The sequence below is a fragment of the Rhodamnia argentea genome, chromosome 1 (assembly GCF_020921035.1).
Source record: "Rhodamnia argentea isolate NSW1041297 chromosome 1, ASM2092103v1, whole genome shotgun sequence".
In the NCBI taxonomy this organism is placed as follows: Eukaryota; Viridiplantae; Streptophyta; class Magnoliopsida; order Myrtales; family Myrtaceae; genus Rhodamnia; species Rhodamnia argentea.
Window position 1 is genome coordinate 34,203,879 of NC_063150.1, and position 24,787 is coordinate 34,228,665.

Sequence of the window (24,787 nt, forward strand, 5' to 3'; positions counted from 1 at the left end):
TGCTTTGGAATCATGCAGGACAATTATATCAGATGGGCAGCTAGCTAAAGAATTGAGGACAGATTGCTTTGTTTTCAAACAAGAAACATTTTGCAGAGTCACACTGCAAGACAAGAAAGGGATTACCCTTCTCTCTCATGCATGCATGCATGCATGTATACCTTTCTCATTATACCTTCCCTCCATTAACTTCTTAACAGCATTCATAAGCCACTTAGCTTCCAAGAACATGCAGAAAAGAGCCCATCTGATTAGATGGTGTTGGTGTCGAGCTCCAATATTTGCTGAATCATTAGGCCAGCTGGACCTGTTGCCCCACGATCACTCTCTATCCAGAAACTCACAGAACAAGAGATTCTTGACCCAGGTCAGCAATGGTGGCTGGCATATCAGATCAGGTCAACAGTCAGACCTTAGCCTTCGGCTGAACAGGTCTACAGTCAAAAGTAGTTGGCTTCCTCTCCAGCTGAAAGCCTGAATGTGATACGAAATTAACATCAAAGTACGTTTGATTCTGAGGTAGTTAATAGGAAGTCAAGAGAAATTGGGGAAAAGGAGAAAAAGAATGGAAAATTTCAAGAAAGGAAAGAACATGCGTCAGCGACAACATTGACAAAGTCAACTTTCCGACATGGGTTAATTAAACTGCATATTATTGATCGAGAAAACGCCTCGTTAAACGAGTACTCCTGAATCGCTTGTTAAAAAATTCTTGGTAACGAAATATTTATAATGTTCAAAATATTGACCGTGCATGTCGTTGACCCCATATTAGTTTTGATGATTTCAAAATCATGTTTAATTATGTTTAATTGTCTTATTGCTGTTTGTGTTTAGAGTAATGATTCTCGCGAGATTCCTAAAGAACAGACACGAAGGTTCCGGCGAAAGGTGTCTTGCATGAAAACCTACATCCCTTTAGGCCATTCTTTTGGGACCGGACGTCCTCAGGCTAGCGCCTGGATGGTGTAATGGTCGGAAAAATTAACCGTTTTAAGCGCGATTAACGTCTAATTAAGCTTGTATCTCTACAACTAGGACTCCTTAGCATCTTAGGTTTGGCCGATCACGACAGAAAGTCGTACCGTCAACCTCTTCCACTTCCGTATACTCCTTGCAAAGAGAAAATCGTAGAGCGAACGCATTTTGTTTAACGAGAGATTCCAAGCGTAAGAGAGCGATTAAACATTGGGGCCACGTTTGCTTCACGGACAACCAACTCGTGTATTAGCTTTCGACCGGTGGATTTGGCGCAACTCCCCAGCGGATTGGGGACTGGAGAAGACACCGATTTAGAGCCGAAGCACAGTGAATCCGCTGAGTTTTTGTATATCCCTGAACTCTTTCATTAAACGCACGCCACGTGTTCGATAGATTGCCAATTTTTTCTTTTTTGTGTGTGTGTGTGTGTGTTTTTTTTTTTTGTGGTCCAATGTGTGTGTGTTTAGTTGTTAAATAGTTAGCTTTATTTAGACTTGTCAAACGGGTGGATTGGATAGAGTCGGGCCATAAATGGTCCGGCTCAAATTGATTCATATAACTCATTTATGTCTCATTTATTGGAATGTAAACTTGATTCGATCGATATTGCTAAAACATTTCCATATTTAACATAATTTAATAAAACTCGTTTCTTATAAAAAAAAAATTATATTGCTAAAATAGGACAATTTTTATAATTTAAAAAAAATTAAATAAACTAAAAAAAATTAATTCTTTTTTATTTTTTATGTTGATTTTTTTTTTCCTTTTTTTTTCCATCGAAGTCCGGCGAGGGCTGCCTAACCCTCGCCAATCACAAGCGATCAATTTTGATGGGAAATCGCCGAAGTGGACGGTAGCCATGCCACATAGCGGTTATTGCTGAAGTGAATAATTTTTTGAATTCTTTTATTTTCTTATTTTTGTTCACGGTGGGAGGCCATTATGCGAGGGCTACTGCTAGCGAGGGTCGCGGCACTTACCTGCCATAATGAAAAAAAAATTGAAAAAAGAAAAAGATTCAAGAAAAATATACAAATTTTAAAATAAAAATAAAAAATTGAAAAAAAAAAAATCTACGTCGGCACATGCCGTGCCATATCGGATGGCCATCATCGATGTCAAGCGATTCTTAGCTAAAATTGACTGGAAAGACTAAATTGATATATTGACAGATGTTTTGAATTAAACTGGTCAAATTAAAAGAGCTAGAAGCAAAAAAGAAATGGTAAAAAAAAATTGGAATAAAAGAGTCGAGCCAGCAAATAATGGCTAAGAGCGGCTCGATGACGCGGGGCAAGGCAAAATCGCCAAAGCGCCCCCAGGGCCCCACCCATCTTCAGGTTGAGCCCGCACCCTCCATAGTGCCGATGATGCGGATGTGGGCCATCATGATCATGATGGAGGGTACACACTAGGACCCACTATGCACCAAATGGGCCCCCCCGCCCCTCCATCCCACTCAATCCTTGAAACACAAAAAAAAAAAAAAAAAAAATTATATATATATATATATATTCATTTTTCGAGCTTTTCCTTTTTTGTTTTGTTTTTCCAGAAAATATATCGGTCCAATTCGACTGCCAGAAACGTAATTACTTCGTGGGAAAAATTAAGGTTTTTTACGACGCTTGACGCATAAGCGATCATCGCCCTAAATGAACGGCGCGGATGTCGCGTCCCCGAAAAAGCAATCTGGTTAAATTTTTCTGCCGTGGACGGGATGAGATTTGATTCATCGAGATTTTTATCGGCCCATTGTTGTTTGCGTAAAAGTGGAAAAGGGATTAGGAATGGAGGGGGGGAGGGGGGGACAATAATGCACGCGGGGCCCTGGCCGAGTTGGGTAAACAACCGGGAACATAATTATTATATGACTAGAATCAATTTTGATTAAGAGAGTTGTTGGTGGGAGGGGCAAAAATGGAAATGGCAAGTCTAAGCTCTGTTTTTTTTTTTAATAGTTGGGAAATGGGTGCTTGCGTTCTTATAAGTTAGCTCTTGATAAATGCTTCGAGATCATATGCATATTTCTAACCAAGAGAATGAATGGCATTACCCCGTTGAGAAAATAGCGTTTGGTTCATGCCGTATCGAGAGCTCCGTAAGTAAATAGGCAATCCGAGCGGTAAATTTAACGTTGCAAAAGTCGTGCATTTAAGGGTAAGCAAGACGGATCGACTCACCGAACCGGGGGAACGGCTCGGATCGGACCGAACCGGCCGGTTGGGCTCGGTTCTCGAGGGGGTGCCAGTCCGGTTCCATTCCATAAAAGGGGCAATATGTGATTTTCGGTCTTGTTGGTTCTCGGTTCCTGGGGGAACCGAACTAGTTGGACTAGACCGATTATTTATTTATTTCTTAAATGTAAATCTAATAATTTGCCGATTAATATTATTTTTTTCTTAAATATTAATTAATATATTAAAAATGAAGTTCATATTGCTTACCTCTATTAATAATTCACCGGTTTCATTAGGCGATCTGAGAAGGGGAATCGGACTGATTCTCCGACTCAAAAATTAGGAGCCGGTCCTTTCCGATCCGGTTTCTAGTTCCTAGGTGGGGTCGGACTAGATTGAGAGCCAATTATCCCTAGCTTGCTTAGCGAACGAATAAAATAGTGGAGGGATCAAAATTGATTATTGGGTGAGATGAGCATTGTGGGAGTAGAATAATAGGAGGGAAGGATTTGGTGCAGTTTGACCAATTTTAAAGAGGAATCCAAAAGCAAAACGCAGAGGCATTTCTTTATCCTAAGCAAAAGAGAAAAAAGAATGGCGATATGATAAATGAATTGACGAAGGGGCAACCCAGCAAGCGCAAGGCACAATCTCGTTCATCAACGTCGTCGTCGTCATCATCATCACCGCCGTCGCCATTGAAATAAACGCGAAAATCCTCGGGAAGGAAAGGGGCTTCGGGCGTTCGCTTTCTGACCATACGTGAGGAAAAGGAAGAAGCCAGCAGGCACCAAAGACAGTCGCTATCAAAGCCGCCCCATTTCAGCAAAAGGTTGGATAGAAAGCTGGAGAGAGAGAGAGAGAGAGAGAGAGAATAAAATCCCCTCTTCTTGCTTGTCTTTGTTCGAGATTAGGTGCGCAATATCCCCAGATCATCTTCTTCTTGCTCTCGTCAATCTTCTTCTGTCCTGTTCTGTGAAGGGTTTTCTTCTCCTGCTCTGTTTCCCCTGTTTCTTGAAGGAGAGAGAGAGAGAGAGAGGGGGAGGGGGGGATGGAGATGATGTATTACCAGCTGGCCAGGTCGTCTTCGTACCAGGACTCGCTGAAAGTCTTAGAGGCTGATATACAGCACGCTAACGCTCTGTGAGTTCCAGAAATTTGCTGATTTTCGTTCCCTTTTTGTTCGTCTGAGGTGTGTTTGTTCTGCTCTTGCCTGCAAAATTTTCCCCTATTTCCCCCTTCTGGGTAGCTGCTTCGGTTTCTCCTATGTCTTGGGGTCCTTGCTGCTTTATGTGTTGTCAACAGCTTTCTTCCTGATTCTGCGTGCAAAAATCATGGAACCCACGAACAGTAACTGGAAATTTTATCCAAACTGAGAGAGAAATTGTTGGTGAAATTGGCGCTTTTGGGCAGTAATATGCGGTCTTTTTCGTCAAGTGTTCTAAGCGAGACGAGCTAGAGAGCTAAACCCCGGCATGAATTTGTCGACTTATCTGGTCTAGTTGTATCGTTTGATCATTCACAGTGTAATTTGCTGCCTAAAAGTTAGGGAAAGTGGTCTGTCTTGCCACTCGCGGAGCTGTGGAAAGAGATGTACTTTTGAGGGGCGACGCGAATAATCTGCTCGACGGGGTTTTTCTTTTTCTGTTCTGAAATTGAAGTTGTCCGTGATCAGGGCCACTGCGATTCCGAGGGCAAAGGGCGGCGCGCGCCTTCAAATGAAGCTGGTCTACAATCACTTGGCTCCGCTTTTCTTGTTTTTGCTACAATGGATGGATTGCTCCTGCACTTGTCTACTACCCAGATACTTAGACCTCTTCCACATACTCATATACAAGGTACATCCACCAGTTTGAAGAATCCGAAACCGTCCGACTTATAATTCCTTGCTTAATTGTTTGTACATGTTTATTGATTGTTCTAGTTGTTTTTTCCAGGTTTATAGTGATGGAAGGCCTAATATATCTACACATGGGAGGAAGGCAACAATAAGGGACTTCTACGGTATGTCTCAGAACTTCTTTTTTTATTCTTTTTGAGGATTGGCGAGTAAAAACCCTGATTGTGGCTGGCCAGAATTTTGAACCATGTTTGTTATGCAATTGCAGCCGTTATATTGCCATCTCTTAGACGGCTGCACGGCGACATGGAAGAGTTGGATGATGTCAAAGGCAAGCATCTGGCTATGGAGTCTGTGGGCAGGAAGAAAGTGGAAGGTGACTTTAGGTTTGCCAATGTAGATTTAGAGAGAGAAGATGAATGTGGGATTTGTTTGGAACCCTGCACCAAAATGGTGTTGCCAAATTGTTGCCATGCAATGTGCATAAAATGCTATAGGAATTGGTAAGTACCTCTGCCGCCACGCCATTGTCGTCGACTCATTTTCACTTTTCAAAGTGTCCATTTGTTTCTTATTATTCATTGTCAAATTTCAGGAATGTGAAGTCCGAGTCTTGCCCCTTTTGTCGTGGAAGCTTGAAAAGAGTGAAGTCTGAAGATTTATGGGTGCTCACTTGCAATGAAGATGTGGTTGATGCGGAAACAGTCTCTAAAGAGGACTTGCTACGTTTCTATCTCTACGTCAATAGCTTGCCAAAGGATAGCCCAGATGCTCTGTTCTTAGTTTATTACGAGTACCTAATATGATCCAAAGTAATTCTCACTGCTGTACAGATTAAAAATGAAAGGCCGACTGTCAGATGTAGATAGAGTCTGGTGAGAAGAGTTTCTCTCTGATTTATGGAATAATCAATTCCACATTGTACTTGTCAAAACATTTATCTGCACAAATGCAAGATATTTGATTATCCTGTGAGTCTTCATTTCTGGAACTTGGATTCTGGTCACAATGGTGAATTGTATGGAGTAGTAGTATGTACCTGGCGATTTGTCCAGAAGGCCGAATTGTTAGCCTTGTTCGAAAGGTGGTCCAGTACTCTTAGGTTTGCTCGACTGAGCAATTACGCGATCTATTACATGTTCCGGAACCGGAAGCGACCTGTTTTCCCGGTTTATTGAAGGCCATTAATATCTGGTCCACAATTTGCAGATTGACTGGAACAATTCTGGTTTGAATGTTTGAACCAAAGTGGTAATGTTAGGCTAGAGTGAGCTTTGCTACATCTAAATTTCACGGCCTCCTGATGACCTGCCATCTCTGACTGGGTCTGGAGGACTAGTGTTTGTGCAATGGAGAGAGTTTTGTGAGGCTATTGAATTTGCTCTTTTGACTATTACGTATGAAATAAACAGTCGAGTAGGTCTTTTTATTTTGTCTGCACTTATTGTTATTCTAGAGGCCTGTCATTGTTGACATTTTCAAGAGTGCCAATTTGACTCTTGTGACCAGCTTCATTCTGGACCACTACATGAGACTTAGGAGAGAGCCTGAGAGCTTTTTCTGTTCTGTTTTTTCCTAATCCTTTTGAGTGTAAGATCATCCCAAAGTGAGAATTTTTTTTTTTTTAATTTTTTTTGCCTTCTGGTTTTCCGTTCCTCTAATTTTCAGATTTGTCATGGGAATGATCAAGAGAGCGCCTTGACTTTCCCGGACTTGGCCATCAAACTTTGTCCTCTTTGACTCTGTTTCTGAAAGTTAAGTGAACCTGTGATATCTACTCTGGCCTTTTCCGTATGTTTGTGACTTTGGAACCTGACTCTGTGTTCGGCTGAAACTTGCCCTTGTAACTGGAGATCACATGTGTGTGGAAATAGTCAATCTTTTATTGCAGATGGATCAATTGCATCCCAGGTCCAAACTAAGAAAGAATAATTTTACAAAAACTTAACGAACAGATTAATCGGGAGAAGTTAACTCGGTGACCTAAGCAGTCACTCGGAGTCGAAACATTGATTTAACTCGAGGCTCATCCCATCTTCTTCTTGATGACCTCCTGCAATGGAGGGCTAGTGCAACCCTGGCTGAGGAACTGCTTGGCGATTTCCTTGTTCATGGCCTCCGTGAGATGAATCCCGTCCCAGATCATGTGCTTTGTGGCGTCTCTGCAGGCGGCGGTGTTGGCCGAGCCACACAGGTGGTGGGCGTCGAAGTTGAACGCCCCGCTGCCGGCCCCGCAGCAAGCCTTGAAGGGCTCGGCGAAGTTGTACTGGCCATGGTTCTGGAGGATGTTCATGTACGCTCTCCAGAAGTCGGCATAGATGATGGTAGCCGAGCTGTACGTTTTCTGCAGCTCGGCCAGGTTCTTCTGGAGCAGCTCGTTGTGGGTGGTCACCATGGCATTGGCACTGGCACAGCAGCCGTGTTGGTCACGGTCGCTGGTGGGGGTCGAGGCTAGAGACACAGGGAAGCATCCGCAGGGGGGCAAGCCTTGGACGACGATGTACTTCCCGCCTTTTGCCAGCAGTGCCTGTTTGCATTTGGATAATTGCATGCATTAGTCTGTGAACGGGATTGCTTTGATTTCATGTTCCTGCATTTTGGGGGTCAATTTTTGAGTTCTTTGTATTGTGTTGCATACCTTGACTAGTTTGCAGACTTGATTAACAGAGTTCTGGGTTAGCCACTGGTTGGAGACGGAGGACGAGCCGAGCAGGCGAGGGTAATCGCTTAAACCGATCCCTCCGATCCAAAACAGGGCACCCTGCATGTGGCTGCTTACGCTACCACTCCAACTTCCGCTTCCGCTCGTTTTTCCAGTCATGCTTCCACTTCCGTGTCCGCTTCCGCTTCCACTTCCGCTCATACTAGCACCTCCGCTTGCAGCACTGGCTCCACTCATGCTTCCGCTTCCGCTTCCACTGCCACCTCCGCTTCCACCACCACTGCCGCTCACGCTTCCACTCATTTTTCCGCTTCCGCTTCCGCTTCCGCTTCCCTGCCCACTTCCACTCCCAGTCCCACTTATGCTTCCGCTTGCACTCCCGCTTCCGCTTCCACCCATGCTTCCGCCTCCGCTGCCGCTCATGCTTGCACTCCCATATCCACTTCCGCTTCCCGACATGCTTCCACTTCCACTCCCGCTTCCGCCTCCGCCTCCGCTGCCGCTCATGCTTCCGCTCCCATATCCACTTCCGCTTCCTGTCATGCTTCCGCTCCCGCTTCCACCCATGCTTCCGCCTCCACTGCCGCTCATGCTTCCGCTCCCATATCCACTTCCGCTTCCCGTCATGCTTCCACTTCTGCTCCCACTTCCGCCTCCACCTCCGCCTCCGCCTCCGCTTCCACCCATGCTTCCACCTCCGCTGCCGCTCATGCTTCCGCTTCCACTTCCTCCTCCGGCTACTTGGCCTGCCATTTCTTGTCGGAACTTGTTAAACCAACTTATTTGCAAGTCTATAGTCTTTGGAACGGTGTTCAAGAACCAGCTCTGAAGGTTATTCTGAGAGAAGAAGTTGCTCGGGAGGGCGGTCGATCCAGCCACGGCAAAGTTCGCGCCGTGCGTGAAGTTCCCAGAAGCATTCTGGAATGCGGGAAGCGGGGGAATGCCCAGAGCTTCACACACGAAATCTATCATCAACTTGCCATCGCAGAGATGGTTCCCGCCGAGGGACGAACCTGACGCGCCTTGAGAGCCACCCTGGGCATGCCTGAGGATGCCCATAAACATGGCGTTCCCGGTGTCCGTCAGGGATTCGCCGAACGCGTACAGCGCGCTGAAGATGTCCGCCATGGCAAGGGCCTCGGAGCCCTTGGTGATCAAGTGAGGATGACCGAGGTGATGGCGAAGGTGCTCATGAAGGTGATGATGAAGAGCAAAAGTAGAAGAAGAAGGAGGAGCTTGCATTAGGATTGTGAGAGCAACAAGGAGAGAAATGTGCCTGAAGCTAACCATGTTTTTCTAATTGATTTGGCAGCTAAGATCACAAAAAGATGAAAACTTTCTTTCGTTTTCCTTTTATCACTTTCCCTGGATCATAACTATGGGGAGCTATGGAGTTTGGAACATTGGGGAGGGAGACTTATAATGAGCTCTGGAGGAGAAAATGGGTGAAGCTCCCAAGTTTCAGGAGCTGAATCTGTGCGTCTGTTGAATGATCTCCAGTTTGCTTGGCTCTGAGACAATTCTTAAATTTAGGTTGTTCTCTAATTTGTAAGATGATGATGTCCAAGGATTGCTTCATGGACAATGCAAGAACAAGTGGAGTTCAGCCCATTCGTTTAGAGGACATGAATTTCAACTGTTGTCCAATGATTTTCTTTTTCTTTTTCCTGACTTCTCCATGCAAGTTGATCCATAGGAAAATTGAATCAATTCAATGTTTATTAAAATTGTTTCTCTACCATTACCTGTTCAACTTATATGGAAAATTGGAAATAGTACTTTTAGTTTTAGAGTGATTTGGGGTGGGAAAAATCATGAAATTGTAAAAGAATATCATCTGGAAATGATATATAATATTCGGTAGATAATCGAATGTTATCGGTTTATTTGTCTTATATATAAATTCACTTTGATTTTATCGACGTCTGTCATATTTTACGAAAATTAAACTTATCGGGGAACTTTTTCTAAATAATTCGACCACTTTGTTTGGACATTTTTCTTTAAGTACACGCGCCACATCTGTCCTTCCCGAAATTCAATTATTCACTTTGTATATTATTATTTGATTTTTGCGCAGAAACATAATAGAATAAGTGAAGGCCATGTCACATAAGATCAACCACTTTGACTTAGTTTATATGCATCTGCACATAAATATTGATCATCCTTCTGTTAATACAAACATCCAAAAACATTTTAAAAAAAACAGAAACAAAAACTTATCACATGTCCTGGAATCACATCGGGATACTTGGGTGCGTTTAGCAACAACTCTCTGGACCAGTTTTAAAGAATCATAATTTGTTTTGTAATTGCACAAAATTTCCGTTCGCGGAATACAAATGCATTTGGTAACTGCAAAAATTTTCAGGGAATAATTTCTCTTCCCAATTTTTTTTTTTCATTTAAATCAAATAATTACGTTTTGTCACTATAAAGTCCACCTATATAGCATTACTAATAAAATGAATACAGACCATGGATAATTTATAATTAGTCTATTTATTTCGTGGAGTATAAAGATATATGCAAAATCCTTAAGAAAGGATATAAGATAATTTGCACTTAAATTTTTGCCACGAATTTTCACTTAAATAAACTTATGAGAAGTTTGAATAACTCCTAGATTGCTTCATGATGATACTAATCATGTAGAGACGGATTGAACATAAGCTGACATGAGATTTGTCAAGGTCGCAATGATTGATAAGCTATCAAACACATGTTGGGTTCGGAGGAGGTTTCACAGTCGATCTCTTTTATCTTTTCGTTTTGAAATTTGTGCAAACTCCAGATCGACATTTCATGGAACAAATTGTGCAATTAACGAGGAAAGTTGAGGTTTTGAGGGAAATTCAAAATTACAATATGCAAAACGTGAAGCGGGCGGGCTTAAAAAATCAGAAAAATAAGCAGCGATATGGACAAATGGGAAAAATAAGTAGAGATAGGCGTCAATCAAGCATAGGCAAGGACAAATGGGACGATTTTCCCTGAGGCCGATGAGGGTGGCCCTCACCCAAATCGGCGAACAAAAGACTAGCGAGGGCGACCCTCGCTCGAGGCCAACTAGGGCGGCTCTCGCCTAGATCAGCGAGGGCGACCCTCACTCAAGGTTGACGAGACCGGCCCTTGCTCGGGTCGGCCACCCTCGCTTGAGGCCGATGAGTAGGAGTGAGCGGTTCCAAGTTTTGTACAGGTTCCACCAAAAACTTGGAACCTATCTCTTGAAACCAATTCCTTATTTTTTGAAACCTAAAACCCACCATGAATAACTTGAAACCCGAAACCTACCCCGTTATAGGTTCCAGGATCTTAATTGAATTCACCTTTTTTTTTTGTTGGAAAAAATCATCACTTTTAATGACCATCATTTGTTGCTACAATCCATTGGTCACAACTCATATTTAGATACATGAATAAATACGAAACATTAACAAATTAAAAATATCAATCATAAATAGTACCGAAAGTGGAAGCTCATATTAGTGGTTCTAAATTATACACTCATAATCGAATGCCATGGAATATGGCAAGAAAATGCGTAGACATATAAAAAAAAAACGCAAAAACTCATTACATATTATATTATAGGTTCCAAGTTCCGATTCCACCTACTCGGAACTTGAAATGCACCCGTTGGAATAGGTTTTGTAATTTTTGAAACCTAGTACCTCCTCCGCATATCTTGAACCTAGAACTGCACGAGTTCCCCACCATTCCGGTTTTAAGTTTTATCCTGGAACCATGCTCACCCATATTGACGAAGGCTACCTTGAGCGAGATCCTCGAGAAAGAGACAACGAGGCAACGATGGAACCGAATGATGAGACAACGAGAGTACCGAACGACGAAACGGAACTCACGGGAGTCGTGCGACTAGGGCGGCGGAAGACGGTGGTGGAGATGGCTAGTCGAGCAACGAGAGTGGCGAATGAGCGTTCTTCCCCGAGGATTTGTTCTTTTTTTGGGGTCAAGGGAACAAAATGAGAGCCTTCCCTGAGCCCTTGTTTCTCAAAAGTGATTATGGAATAAAGAAACAACATTATTTTTTTTATTCTTGTTGCTGCTTCAAATCTATTCACGAGAACAGAATCAAAGAATTTGAAAATAGGAATCATTTACGTTATTAAGTAAGTCTCTCATCTTTTTCTATTTTTAGAAACAAAATCAGAGAATTAGAATGGTTACAATACAAGCCCTTAACTCCACTACATCCATAAAAACAAAAGCCTGCCTGTATCTTAGTCAAACCACCATCTGACTCAAGGTTTTGTGACCTCGGGCATCATCACATCACCTCCATGGCCATGACCAGGTCGACCATCAAATCCTTTCAATGGTCCTACCATCTCGCCATTCATGTCAACGTGCTAAGCTATGAAAAAGATAAGTAATAAATTTGAGTAGCCCTAAATCGACCCAAATAATGGAACTACATTATTTAATATACGTAATCCCGGATTTGGGCCCATGTATGTTTTCATTTTTCTCATTCTATACATGCAGGTGCTCCAAAACGTACGGCGCATGAGAATCCATCCTCCTGTGTATATTAGTGAGCTAATGTTGTAGCTGTGCATTATAAAGTAATATGTCATATGCTTGCATTTAAGTGAATAATCTTTTGCAATATCGTTTAGTGGTTATCATTAGTATGTCATGACAAGAAATATAGTGCATTGACTCATTCATTTGGCATATACAACGACATTGTACTCGTCTTTTATTCATGTTGCATTATTGATGCTGGATCGGGTGGTAATTTATTAGATGACCTATTATATTAGACTTAGAGATTTTATTTACTAGACATTGACTTACCCTTTTATTTATAGGATCTGGAGGATGGATCCTCATGCGCCGTATGTTTTTGCACACCTGCATATATAAAATGAGAAAAATCGAAACATACATGTGCCCATATCGAGGATTATGTATATTAAATGTAGTTCCATTATTTGGGTCGATTTAGGGCTACCCGAATTTATCACTCATCTTTTTCATAGCTTAGTACGTTGACATGAATGGCGAGATGGTGGGACCATTAAAAGGATCTGATGGTCGACTTGGTCATGGCAATCTAATAAATAAAATCTCTAAGTCTAATGCAAAAGGCCATCTTACCAATTACCTCCCGAGTTTCTATCCAAGGTAAATAATAGTTGTCATTCAAACAATCAATGCTGACATGTAGCTACAATGAGAGTTATGAAACAAAAAATGGATAGATTAGTATAAATTGGTTGTAAACTATAAAGAGAAAGTTGATATATTTATAAAAATATGGAAAATTTTCAAATAAATTGTCCGAAATGCCCTCATTTTCTCAAATAAGGGTCTGGAGTGGATTTTATTTCAAAAAAGGATTTGAAGTGTCCCTTTGTTTCAAAAAAGGGTATGACCAAATGTATTTTCATCATTTTACATTTTATGAATTTTTTTCCTTCTTTTCTTTCCTTTTTTTTTTCCCTTACTTTTCACCGGTGACCGGCCTCGGCCCTCGGGCGATGACTAACCATTGGTGAGGGTTGAGGGAGACCGGCTCCGGTCGTCGAGGGCTCCTTTGGCGGGCAAGGCCGTCGCTACCCCTCACCCAGGCTAGGCCCTCGCCTGAGCCAGGCTGCCCCTATCCGTCGAGAGTCGACCTCGTCTTTGGCGGGCAAGGCCTCTTAAGGCCATCATGACCCAGGCGAGTGTTGGCCACATGCCCCAATAGAGGGAAAAAAAAAAGGAAAAAAGAAAAGGAAATAGTAAAAATGAAAAGAAAAAAGGATAAAAATTCAGAAAATGTAAAATAACGTAGATACCATTAGTCCGGCCTTTCTTTGAAATTAGGTCAACTTGCAATTCAGGTCTTTATTTGAAATTTCTCCTAAAAATATTTATAGGTTATTAACAAGTTAGCTTTTAGAAGAAAAAAAAAAAAGTCACGGGGAATTTTTTTTTGGCGATGATAACTTACAGAGTCCTAAGACTTATTTCGATATAGAACTTTAGCCCAAAACCTATCATGCTCATGGAAATCTTAAAAACTTCTTGTCGTTCAATAGTGATTCCGATTGCTCCGCTAGCTTTGAATGGGTTGGAAAGGTCCGGGCTGGTTTTTCTTGTAGCCTTTTTTGTCCACGTGCCAACTATGAGCTTGTCATGAGAAAAAAGGTCCAAAACGATGTCGTTTCACACAAAATACACAAAATGACATAGTTTTTGTGCGAGTCCTTTTAAGTTCTATAAGGAAAAGGTAGTTTGAGGATGAGCGGTTGACCAACTTCCAACAGAGGCTTTGCATCTCGCACTTTCCAAGTATTCTATATAACTCTCTTGACTATTATCTTGATTAAATAGAATCTTTCCTTCGATAAAAAAAGAAGATATCCCGACAAGACTCGAGATCAAGAGATTCTCCCATATGAAGAAAAGGAAAAGCTTTCTAACATTTGAATCATGTCTTGGTCTAGTTAAAGAAAAAGGTTGACTTTGCTTTATTATAATTTGATATTGCTTTTGTTTGAGGAGGATAGACCGATTTCTATTAGATTACACGAATGCCCACTTGCTTTGAACAAACCCAAGACCATCATCTTTGAATTTATATTTCGTTCTTATGTCATGGTCCTTGAGTGAAAAACATGGTGCGCTTCTAATAGTGAAATTTAAATCAGGAAATCTGAGGGGATAATTGTTTGAAAAGTCCAAAATTTATTATACTACAACTAAAGTCCTAAACCTTTTAATTATGTAGTTTAATCCTAAATCTTTTGAAGATTTTCTAATTTAGTTCTAAAATTTTCAATTGTATCAATTTAATCTTAAACATTTTCAAGGCTGCCAATTTACTCCAAAGTCTATTATTTGGAAAATTTGTTTGGAAAGACTATATTAACAAATCGTTAAAATATTTAGGACTAACTTATCAAATCATCAAAAAATTTAGGACTAAATTAGCAAATCGTAGAAAATTTTAAGATAAAATTGGCATAATTGAAAAGTTTGAGACTGAATTGACAACCATACAATAAATTTATGACTTTTTGAACAATTTTCCCAACAATTTGGTTAGTGAGGGTGCATTATACCCGACGGATTGTCCGTAGTCTAGCAATTGGAGATTTAGGACGCGTGAGTTTTGATGTATAGTTGTGTCGGCGCATTTGAGGCTGTGTATTATCTATTTAGGGATAATTACACAAATGATCCTAAAACTTTAGCTCAATATTAAAGTTGTTGCTAAACTTTTAATTTGTTCAATGTGGTCTTTGAACTTTAACCTAATATACAATGCGGTCCATGAATTTTCAATTTGTTCAATTTGGTTCCTAAATTTTTAGAAGATGTTTAACATATTGAATATTTTCTTATAATTCATGGACTAAATTGAATATACACCAAAAGTTCATGAGTTAGATTAAACAAATTATAAATTCGAAGATCATATTGCACATTAAAATACAGTTCAGTTATCATATTAAATAAATTATAAATTCAAGGATTACATTACGTATTGGGTCAAATTTTAGTGGCCATGTTATTTTGCCTTCTATTTAACGAAAAATCGTTGGCGATTATTATGGCGGGTCGCGGGTACTCGATGGACACCCGACGACCTTTTCGGGCGGGTAGCTGTCCAAAACCCGTCTCCGCTTCTATGCCTTCGATGTCATAAGGCTGGACAGCTGCCATCGACCGTGACACGACAGACCAATGCGTGTCGTTTCATCTCGGCCGTTACAGTTTCACACGTGTTCCCAAAACGACCATGACCTGCCCAGAAACGCAGAGCCCAATAACAACACACTCGATACGTCCTAACGAGGCCCCCACGTGGACATTTCGACCGTGGCGTTGATCCCCTGCTGCGCGACCAGATCTCGTCCCCTGCATTCTCTCTCTCACATACACGATTTCAGCAAAATCAGCAAGGCAACAGAGACTGCGACCGATCGGGGCGTCTTTGCGATCCGAGAGTAGGCGTTTCGTGGTTAGATGTCGGAGAAAGATGGCAGTGAAGCTGGGGACGAGGCGGCGTCGGAGCCGTACGATGGCCGATCGAGCGTGGGCGGAGGGTTTGGCGATACCCGGGCCTCACAGCCCAACGGCACTATCCATTCCGAGTCCTCCGTGGCCGACGCTGATGCTTCGTTGAATCAGGTGCGTTTGAATCGCGTTTGCGTTTGCAGGAGTTGGACTCTTTCTTGTTGTCTCGTCTGATTTAGGCGGAGTGTCGTAGTTTTAGCTGAGCTGTGCATGGCATTAGGTTTGTGAATTCGAGTTTGAGAGCCGAGGATAGTTTCGCTTGCTTGTGTGTGCTTGAAAGATTATGGAGTAGGATGAGTAGCATGGGGCTTAATTAGGTACGGTCTCTGTGGTGGTGACTGAGTAAGGCGAACTGAGAGATTATTACTGGGGATGCAGAGGAGTGGGTCGTTGTTTGGGAGACATTAATGTATTTTCAGAAGTTTGACGTGCTCAGGGGAATGTGCTGAAGGGGGAACCATTGTCGATCTGGCTTCCTGCAGGTAGCTAACATGGAGCAGACCGATTCAGATAATGAGGAAGCAGGGCCGGTTGGTGAAGATGCTGGAAAAGATGAGTTCGTTGATGCCCCAGAAGAGTTAAATGCTGATGCCAGGGAAGCAATTATGACTGCTGGAATAGAAGGCGCGTCGGAGGAAAGGAGCAATTTGCCCAAGAGTGACTTCGGCCAACTTGAGAATGGAACTGGGGCCCATCAGCCGACGGATGAGCTCTTCCGGCTGCAAATGGTGTTGGAGAAGACCGTTATTGAGAAAGAAATTTCTATAAGGCAATACAAGGTTGATTAAATTTAGAATGAGGGGTCTCATGCTTTATTGATGCATCACTTTCTCACACTTGATTTTCCCATTGTGCAGGAAGAAAGAGATATATATGCCAAAGAACTTGGTGATCTTCGCCGTCAACTCAAAGGTTTGACTGTCAAACGGCCGTTGCTCCATGAAAATGGTGATAGGATAATTAATCACGAAGCAGAATCTGATGATGGGGAGGAAAAAACCCATGTACCTGGGTACTCTCCACATGATATGTTTAGGGAATGTTCAGACTTCATTAAAGTTGCACAAAAAGAACGTTTACAGATGGAAGCTACAATAGGAAACCTTCATGCTATCCTTTCTACAAAGGATCAACAGATGGAAGATCTTAAATCCAAGATTGCTGATTCTGCTCAGAAATCTGCCTATATATTTTCGAATCACCAAAACGTTGATGATGCTACTAGTAGAATATTAGATTCACTTGCCTTAGTAGTTGAACATGAAGATCTTTGGGATGATTCTGCCAGCGAGAAAATAAATCTTGTTGAGAGAAGAACATTGCGGTTAATTGAAAAGTTCAACCAGATTTGTTTACAAATTGATCATCTTAGGCAGTGTTTATCTGAGGTTTCTTCAGAATCTTTAGATTCTAGGATGCAGGAGGATAGGGGGGATGTAATAATTGCAGCTTGTAATGAGTTGTTGAAGTGCAAAAGGACGGAAGCACACTTTGCTGGAAAACTAAGCCAAGCAGAAGATGATAATAGAAAATTGATTGAACAGCTTAATGAGGACAAGGACTTGGCAGAAGAAACTAATGCAGAACTTAGCCGACTCAAAAGTGAAATTGAGCAGGAGAGGATGCGTTGTGGTAATGTCAAAGAAAAGCTTGGTATGGCTGTAACAAAGGGGAAATCATTGGTGCAGCAGAGAGACTTGCTGAAGCATTCATTGGCTGAGAAGACGGATGAGCTTGAGAGATGCTTGATTGAGCTTCAGGAGAAGTCAAGTGCGTTAGAGGCGGCTGAACAATCTAAGGAAGAGTTGGTACAGCAGAGAGACTCGCTGAAGCATTCATTGGCCGAGAAGACGGATGAGCTTGAGAGATGCTTGATTGAGCTTCAGGAGAAGTCAAGTGCGTTAGAGGTGGCTGATCAATCTAAGGAAGAGTTGGTACAAAGTGAACAATTGGTTGCACTCCTGCAGGAAAATCTCTCACAGAGGAATGCGATTCTCGTCCGGTTTGAAGAAATTCTCTCTGAGGCTAGTTTTCCTGAGGAAATGAAATCTGCTGAGATTGTTGATAAATATAAATGGCTTGTGGATGAGAGAAATATGTTGAAAGGTGTTTACAGAGAATTTCAAAAATTGAAAGATTCCTTAACTGAGATAGAGTTGTCTGAATCTTTTTCAACTTCCAACTTGGAATCCCGTATTTTTTGGCTAAAGGAGTCATTTACTCTTGCCAATAACGAAGCAGAAACCCTACGAGGTGAAATTTCTCGAATAAAAGAAGCCGCATACGATGAGATTGACAGGTTAACTGCTGCATGTTCTGTTGCATCGGTGGAGAAGGAATATCTTGAAATGGAGGTTGACGAAATAACACTTGAATACAATGATATTGTCAAAAAGGAGCAACAAGTGTCATGGGAGAAGGAGCAAATGGTCATGCTGTTGGTAAAAGCTTCTGGAATCTCGGTTGAAGAAGACCTTATGGTCCATCAACGGCTATCCTTCTCTGACTGCAATGTTCTCATTGAAAGATGCTTTGAAAAGGTTACGGAACAGAGAACTTCTGAGTTGGGTCCTCCTCATGCTGATTTGGAATCATTTGAAAGAATTAAAAGTCTTTTATACTTGCGGGTTCAGGAGTTAATGCTATATGAGAATGTACTTGAAGAAGAGATGCTGGAAAAGTCTCAGAAGGTTGATAATTTTTCCTATCAGTTGCAATTGTTGTCTAATGAACTTGAAACACTCAAAGAGGAAAAGGATCATTTGCAAAAGGATCTCGAACGATCAGAAGAGAAATCTGCTCTTTTGAGAGAAAAGTTATCTATGGCGGTCAAGAAAGGAAAGGGACTGGTTCAAGATAGGGAAAACTTGAAACATCTTCTGGATGAGAAGAACTCTGAAATTGAAAAACTGAAGCTTGAGATACAGCAGCAGGAATCTGCAGTTACTGAGTCCAAGGATCAGATAAACCGAATGTCTACTCACATTGAGCACATACCAAAGTTGGAGGCGGATCTTGTTGCCCTGAAAGATCAACGAGATCAACTTGAGCAGTTCTTATTGGAGAGTAATAACATGTTGCAGAGGGTGATTGAGTCCGTTGATGGTATCGATATTCCTGCAAACACTGTTTTTGAAGAGCCTGTGGAAAAGGTGAAGTGGCTGGCGGGGTACCTCAATGACTGTCAAAAGGCAAAGGAACATACTGAAGAAGAGTTAGCCAAAGTTCGAGAGGAATCTAGTGATTTATTGGGCAGGTTAGCTGAAGCCCATACTGATCTGAAATTGTTGCAAGATGAAAGGCAGGGGTTTGAAAAGTTGAAAGTAGAAGCCATTGACTTAGAAAGCAAGTTAGTTGAAGCCAAAGCATCTATCAAAGCTCTGGAAGACTTGTTGTCAGGAGCACAGGATGATGTACTCAGGCTTGTGGAAGAAAAGAGGGAAATAGAAACCAGTAAGGAAAATGTTGAAAAAGAGCTGCTGAAAGCCATTGAAGAAGCTTCTTTCCAAGTTAGTAACTTCACTGAGGCTTGTGCTCGCAAGAAGTCCCTTGAAGAGGCATTGTCGCAGGCAGAGAATCATGTTAATGCACTCACCAATGAGAAGGAAGCAGCTCATGTCTTTAGAGCTGCGGCTGAAAGGGAGCTAGAGAAACTGAAGGAGCAGATCTCCATTCAGACTGGAAAATTGGTAGATGCACAACAAACTATAGAGTCACTAGAAGATGCATCATTGGAGCTGGAGAAGAAACTTGGTTTATTAACTGAGCAGAACCATAATTTAGGAGTTGAGAGAAGCCATATGGAGACTGAGCTGAAGAAGCTGCAAGATGAATCTGCAACCAAGGAAATCAAGCTGGCAGATGCTTCTGTAACAATTAAATCATTGGAAGATGCAGTGTCAAAGGCTGAGAATGACGTGTTGGAGCTTGATAATCAAAACAAGAGACATAACCAGGAAGTATCAGCACTCAATTCAAAGTTGAACGCATGTCTAGAAGAATTGGCTGGCAAAAATGGCAGTTTGGAGAACAGATCTCTAGAACTTGTCAGTTACCTTAATGAGTTGCATGCCCTTGTGAAAAACGAAACGTTGTTTCCCCTTATGAAGGATTGCTTCGAGAAAAAATGGGAGGGCCTGAAGAGCATGAATGACATCCTTGAAAGAGTAAAAGATCAACATATTTGCTTATATTCAGAAGCAGCAGAAAAGCAAACTGCTGATGAGGTATTGTAGAATATCTGCTTCTTCACTGCTGATTACTGCATATGTGAAAGGTTACTTATGTAGCTTTTCTCTTTCTATGTCTCAGGAAGATCCCATCGCCAAAAACCAGTTCCCTGTTGAACTTAGCGATAACCTGGGTGTTGAGATGGATGCTGGTTTGATGAATGAAGTGGGTAACGACATCTCTTCAATGTTTAGGAGGACCATAGAAGGTTTTCAGTTGAAAGACAAAATTCTTGTTGATAAATTTGAAGGCTTGTCCGCATTTATAGATGAAATTCTGGCAGCTCTTTTGAAAAAGCTAGAGGAAAGATGTGATGATGTAAAAGCTATGTCTCAGGACATGAGATCTTTGAAGCAAGATCTGAAAGATATGGAAACGTACAAGCCGGATCATGGAAATACAGTGTCCATTTTGGAAGATGACATTGCAACTTTATTATCTGCCTGTACTAATGCCACCACAAAATTGCTGCTAGAAGTTGAACGGAATTCTCTTGGGCAGTTGTCTAGTGCTGAGCTGGAAACCTCGAGTAGATCTTATGCAGAAGAAAGAGAAAGTAGTATAATCAATGCAGAATGGTATCAAAAGAAGGTTGATGGCAGCAAATATGCCAAACCTATTCGAGATTTGTTATTTTCTGTTCAAAGTGTTCACGCTCTTATTAAGCGGTTCCAGAGCACGAGTGAGGTGGCAACTTCAAAGATAGAAAATATGGAAAATGAACTTAAAGAAGCGAAAGTAGGTTTCATGGAAGCCATAGAAGACAGAAATATCAAGCAAAATAGGATCTTTGAGCTGGAGACTGAGGTAGAGACTTTGCAAAATTCATGTAGTGAGCTGAGGCTTAAACTCAAGGATTGTCAAGCTGATTATGACAAGTTGAAGCAAAGAGAGGCTGAACTCTTAGAGGTGCACAGTAATTCGTTGATGAGACAACAAGGTGACCATTTTTGTGTCATGATCTCATGGTCAAGCTTTCCTTTGTTTTGATAAATCTCTGCTGTTTCTCCCTGAATAATTTATTTGTTTTTTGGTTTCTCTAGAAGCAGAAAGTTCATTCATGTCCCCATCCCAACGGGCAGCCCTTTTGGACAAGGTCGATGGGGTTAGAATCTCGTCGGAAGAGTTAGGAGGAGACACAGAGCCCCATATTTCTCCTCACGTGAAGAAGCTATTCTATATTGTAGACAGTTTTACTAGAGTGCAGGAACAAATAAGTTTGTTGTCACATGATAATGAAGAGCTACAGTCCACCCTTGCTGACCAGGTTCTTGTAAATAAGCATCTGCAGGAGGAAGTTGAAACACGTATGAGATATGAAGAAGACTCAGAGAAGATGAAGAGAGATTTATCTGATCTAAGAGTTATTTTGGAGAAAGTTATAAATATGTTTGGTGGTAGAGAGTTAGTTAGTGACCATAATACTTCTAGCTTAAAGGGACTTTTAGCAACCTTAGAAAAGCAAATTGTGAATGTGCTTATGGAATTTGAAAACTCTAAATCGGAAGCCCAAGAACTTGAATTGAAGTTGTTGGGAAGCCAGAAGCTTGTGGAGGAGTTATCGAGTAAAGTTAAATTGCTTGAAGATTCACTACAAGGTAGAAGTGCCCAACCAGAGATCATCCAGGAGAGAAGCATTTTTGAAGCACCTTCATTGCCTGCTGGTTCAGAGATATCTGAAGTTGAGGATGTGGTAATGTTTCTTTTTTTTGGTTTATTCATGCAGTTCCCACTCCCCCCACCCCTTTCGAACCATGGTTTGCCCGAGCACAGTAACCACAGATTTTTGGAATGCGTCTTGCTATTATCTGGCGAGTAACGGACATCTTGATATTAAAAGGTCATTTTGAAGGCCCTCTTCTCATTCCCATTTGTTAGGAGGCAAGACTGGAGATTTCTGTATCGACCCTAGATTGTCTGATTTTGTATTTTTTTCCTCTTTCCTTGAATTTTAGCTCCCATAGCTAATCTAAGGAAGGGTCATGGTGTGCTTACTTGATGCTACTTTTTCTTTTCTTAAGTAGACCATCAGAGAGCTACATTCTTGTTCTAGCTGATGGTGTAGGTAGATGTTAGTTATTATTTAACAACCATTTTTGTAGCTGCTGTTTCTGCCCTCCATTTCAGAATGGTCAAAGATTTCTTTGCATCTCAATACTGGTTGGATTTGCTGGGCAATGGGGTCATGATTTATTGCTGTTTCTGTGTCATAATTATTTCTGCCTATTTGGACAATGCCTCTCTGTAAGAATCATCTTGAATTTGGAGCCTCTAGGTTAGAACCTCAGTATAGAAAGGAAAGGAACGCATTTGAAACTTAAATTAGGCATGGCCAACTCATCTTAAGAGAGTTTACTGATGTAGCACATGCCTACTTCAGCTCATTTTGTGTTAAAAATATTTTCTAAATTTTTTTGTCAGTATGCCAACTATTGTGGTTGCAGTATGCTGGTTGGCAGCAGTTTCATATTATCTTTCACTCGTCATGCTTATGCAGGAATCAGTTGGAAAACCGTTGATGCCTCCTGTTCCTTCAGCTGCTCATGCGCGGACTATGAGAAAAGGATCTACAGACCATCTTGCTCTCAGCATTGACTTGGAGTCTAATCCTTTAATCAGCAACCAGGAGACCGATGAAGACAAAGGTATTGTTTTTATTTTTTATTTATCTGGGGTAACGTGGTCTGTAATCCAATTATAAATAGTAAAACAACTCCATCGCAGGTCATGTTTTCAAGTCTCTCAATACATCAGGCCTTATTCCGAAACAAGGGAAGTTGGTTGCAGACCGGATTGATGGCATATGGTAAAGTCTTTTACTTTGAAAACTCTCTAGCTTGTATACCAAAATTAGGGAAGATTCCTGTCTGATCTAGATGCTTGTAAAGCTACATGACTAGATCCTTAGCTTAGATTGACTTGCATTGATTTTCTGCTTACACTCTTAGTTCTCTTTCCACAATGGAAACTTCTTTTATCGGGACTAAAAGCTTTATCAGACGGTGATAATGAGATGAAAGGATATTGTTTTCAAATACTAGCCGCATTGAACCATTTCTATATTAATTTTCACTTTTCAATACAGTAGTAACGTGCATTTTGTGCTCTGTTTTGAAGGCCAATCCCTTTGAGCTGTCTGGAATGATTTTGATGTTTTTGGTTTTTCTACTTTGCCATCTTTTTTAATGTTTTTTCACTATACAATGGAGGAGAAATTACCAAGGGATGATTTTGAAGTAGTTTTGCCAAGAAACCTCTGCTTGCCAGTATGGCAAATGCATGTTTTGTCTTTCACTAGAAACAGACTGAATAGTCTTCTTTTCATTATTGGAGAGAGCTTTGTGGAATACTGCTCTCAGAGGACTAAAAAATAAACGTAGGTTGCATGTGAACCATGCAGGGTATCGGGCGGCAGGATTTTGATGAGTCGACCTGGAGCTCGCTTGGGCCTTATCGCCTATTGGTTGTTCTTGCATATATGGCTGTTGGGCACCATCTTGTAACTTTCGCCATCGATTGGACCAGGACCCCTCCGACATCATTCCTGTTTTCTTCAATTTGTATCATAGAAATATCTGTATCTCCAATTCTTTTTTTTCTCTTCTGTTAAGAAAAAGTTGTTTTTCATTACTTCATAGTGCTAAATTAGGGCAACAGTTTTATAGATAGGTCGCCAAACAAATTCTTTGGCAGTTCAGGGCTGTCGAGAAATTGCCGGTACCATATTCTGTGGAGAATAAGGCATATCACTTCCTGCCTTGTACCTGGTCACAGTAAGCTTGAATTAAATTACTGATGACTTTGATCCATCATTTGTTGCTTTGGATGTGTTGACAGACAATTTTTTTCCACCTAGTGTAAAGAGTGTTTTGATATCTACGAAGCGTCTTGATTAAACATGTCTTCGTGGCACTGAATTGATCTTGGTCATTACATGCCTAAGAAGTGTGTAGACCACCATTGTCAACTATTAACCTGTGGCTTAGATTTCTGAGTGTTCCTTAAACATCTTCAAGAAGATAAAAAGAAGAAGAAAGCGAAGGATGCTAATACGAATGGTACTAACATTTTGAGAACTTACTACCATATAGAGCTTTCCACCTAGAGCAGATTTTCAGCTTTTGGCATCATCCCGTGACTTTTGGATGATTTCATGGGAAAATTGAGGTAACTGTAGATTGATTCGCTAGCAATTTTCAAGTAAAAAACACTTTGCTCTAATTTAGATATGTCGAACGAGTGTATCAAGTCGGGTTAAAAATGATCTGATCTAAATTGAACCGATCTAGTGAGGCATATCCAACTTGATTTATATTATTAAAACACGTTCATATTTAACTTAATATAAGAGAATCATATCCAAATTAATTGACGTAAGATCTTTAGCGAATGCGAAATCGAGAAAGAGTGGAGAGGGCCATGGGTTTAAGTAAATTGTGGATCCATTAATATATATTATTATGTGCTTTATCATTCTAAATTTATTTATAACTAATATACTAAATATAACTAATTCATATAACAAGTCAGCCCATCAAATATGGTTTAAGAAATGAATTTTGACTAGTCTATTAACCCAATGTTGTCTTGCTCCACTTCTAAGATTTGCTCACACGCCATTAGGAGTGTTAAGATTAATAGCTAAGCATGTCTGTACTCAACAATGCCTCCGTGGTGCTTCACTTGGATGGATCGTATGTTTTTAGTAAGTTTAAGTTAAAAGGTATTTTGTATTACCCGAGCTACTCATTTTTTTTTCAATTATCATTTGTACAAAGTAATCGCTTTGTTCGAACCGATCGTAACATAATTCGACGAGGTTGTATTAGCATCACCGATAAAAATAGTTAC

The 24,787-nt window shown here is 41.0% G+C and overlaps 3 protein-coding genes across 6 annotated transcripts; 2 read left to right on the forward strand and 1 right to left on the reverse strand.

Annotated features, from left to right (window-relative positions):
- The first annotated feature begins 4,019 nt into the window (after positions 1–4,019).
- Positions 4,020–5,986, forward strand: LOC115738981 (E3 ubiquitin-protein ligase AIRP2). Of its 2 annotated transcripts, none has more exons than XM_048274206.1 (5): positions 4,020–4,307; positions 4,826–5,002; positions 5,102–5,168; positions 5,273–5,507; positions 5,600–5,986. In XM_048274206.1, the coding sequence occupies exons 2-5, from the start codon at positions 4,883–4,885 to the stop codon at positions 5,808–5,810; spliced, it is 633 nt and encodes a 210-aa protein (XP_048130163.1). In that variant the 5' UTR covers positions 4,020–4,307; positions 4,826–4,882; the 3' UTR covers positions 5,811–5,986. The 2 variants fall into 2 exon arrangements, with proteins under 2 accessions (XP_048130163.1, XP_030527675.1); XM_030671815.2 differs by having other exon boundaries at positions 4,840–5,002.
- An 847-nt stretch (positions 5,987–6,833) lies between these two features.
- LOC115738818 (GDSL esterase/lipase At3g48460-like) lies at positions 6,834–9,060 on the reverse strand. Its single transcript, XM_048274190.1, has 4 exons — positions 8,383–9,060; positions 8,194–8,304; positions 7,643–8,073; positions 6,834–7,531 (listed from the first exon to the last, which is right to left on the reverse strand). Exons 1-4 carry the CDS (start codon positions 8,954–8,956, stop codon positions 7,031–7,033), a joined length of 1,617 nt encoding a protein of 538 aa, XP_048130147.1. The 5' UTR covers positions 8,957–9,060; the 3' UTR covers positions 6,834–7,030.
- Positions 9,061–15,475: 6,415 nt separating this feature from the next.
- Positions 15,476–23,744, forward strand: LOC115738977 (trans-Golgi network-localized SYP41-interacting protein 1). 3 transcript variants are annotated; one of them, XM_048273279.1, is made up of 9 exons: positions 15,477–15,820; positions 16,189–16,485; positions 16,564–17,487; positions 17,614–19,932; positions 20,018–20,876; positions 20,980–21,629; positions 22,434–22,581; positions 22,661–22,742; positions 23,337–23,744. In XM_048273279.1, the coding sequence occupies exons 1-9, from the start codon at positions 15,656–15,658 to the stop codon at positions 23,437–23,439; spliced, it is 5,547 nt and encodes a 1,848-aa protein (XP_048129236.1). In that variant the 5' UTR covers positions 15,477–15,655; the 3' UTR covers positions 23,440–23,744. The 3 variants fall into 3 exon arrangements, with proteins under 3 accessions (XP_030527670.1, XP_048129236.1, XP_030527669.1); XM_030671810.2 differs by having other exon boundaries at positions 15,476–15,820; positions 16,564–19,932; positions 20,986–21,629; XM_030671809.2 differs by having other exon boundaries at positions 15,478–15,820; positions 16,564–19,932.
- Positions 23,745–24,787: the final 1,043 nt, after the last annotated feature.

Excerpts from the sequence above, each read along its gene's own strand:
- LOC115738977 (XM_030671809.2), top strand. The coding sequence starts at position 15,656 with ATGTCGGAGAAAGATGGCAGTGAAGCTGGGGACGAGGCGGCGTCGGAG. Across the intron at positions 15,821-16,188 it reads CTGATGCTTCGTTGAATCAG|GTAGCTAACATGGAGCAGAC; the intron begins GTGCGTTTGAAT and ends GGCTTCCTGCAG. Across the intron at positions 22,743-23,336 it reads GACCGGATTGATGGCATATG|GGTATCGGGCGGCAGGATTT; the intron begins GTAAAGTCTTTT and ends TGAACCATGCAG.
- LOC115738981 (XM_030671815.2), top strand. The coding sequence starts at position 4,216 with ATGGAGATGATGTATTACCAGCTGGCCAGGTCGTCTTCGTACCAGGAC. Across the intron at positions 4,308-4,839 it reads ATACAGCACGCTAACGCTCT|GGCCACTGCGATTCCGAGGG; the intron begins GTGAGTTCCAGA and ends GTCCGTGATCAG. Across the intron at positions 5,508-5,599 it reads ATAAAATGCTATAGGAATTG|GAATGTGAAGTCCGAGTCTT; the intron begins GTAAGTACCTCT and ends GTCAAATTTCAG.
- LOC115738818 (XM_048274190.1), bottom strand. The coding sequence starts at position 8,956 with ATGGTTAGCTTCAGGCACATTTCTCTCCTTGTTGCTCTCACAATCCTA. Across the intron at positions 8,074-8,193 it reads AAGCATGACAGGAAGCGGAA|GCGGAAGCATGGGTGGAAGC; the intron begins GTGGATATGGGA and ends GCGGCAGCGGAG. Across the intron at positions 7,532-7,642 it reads AAGTCTGCAAACTAGTCAAG|GCACTGCTGGCAAAAGGCGG; the intron begins GTATGCAACACA and ends AAATGCAAACAG.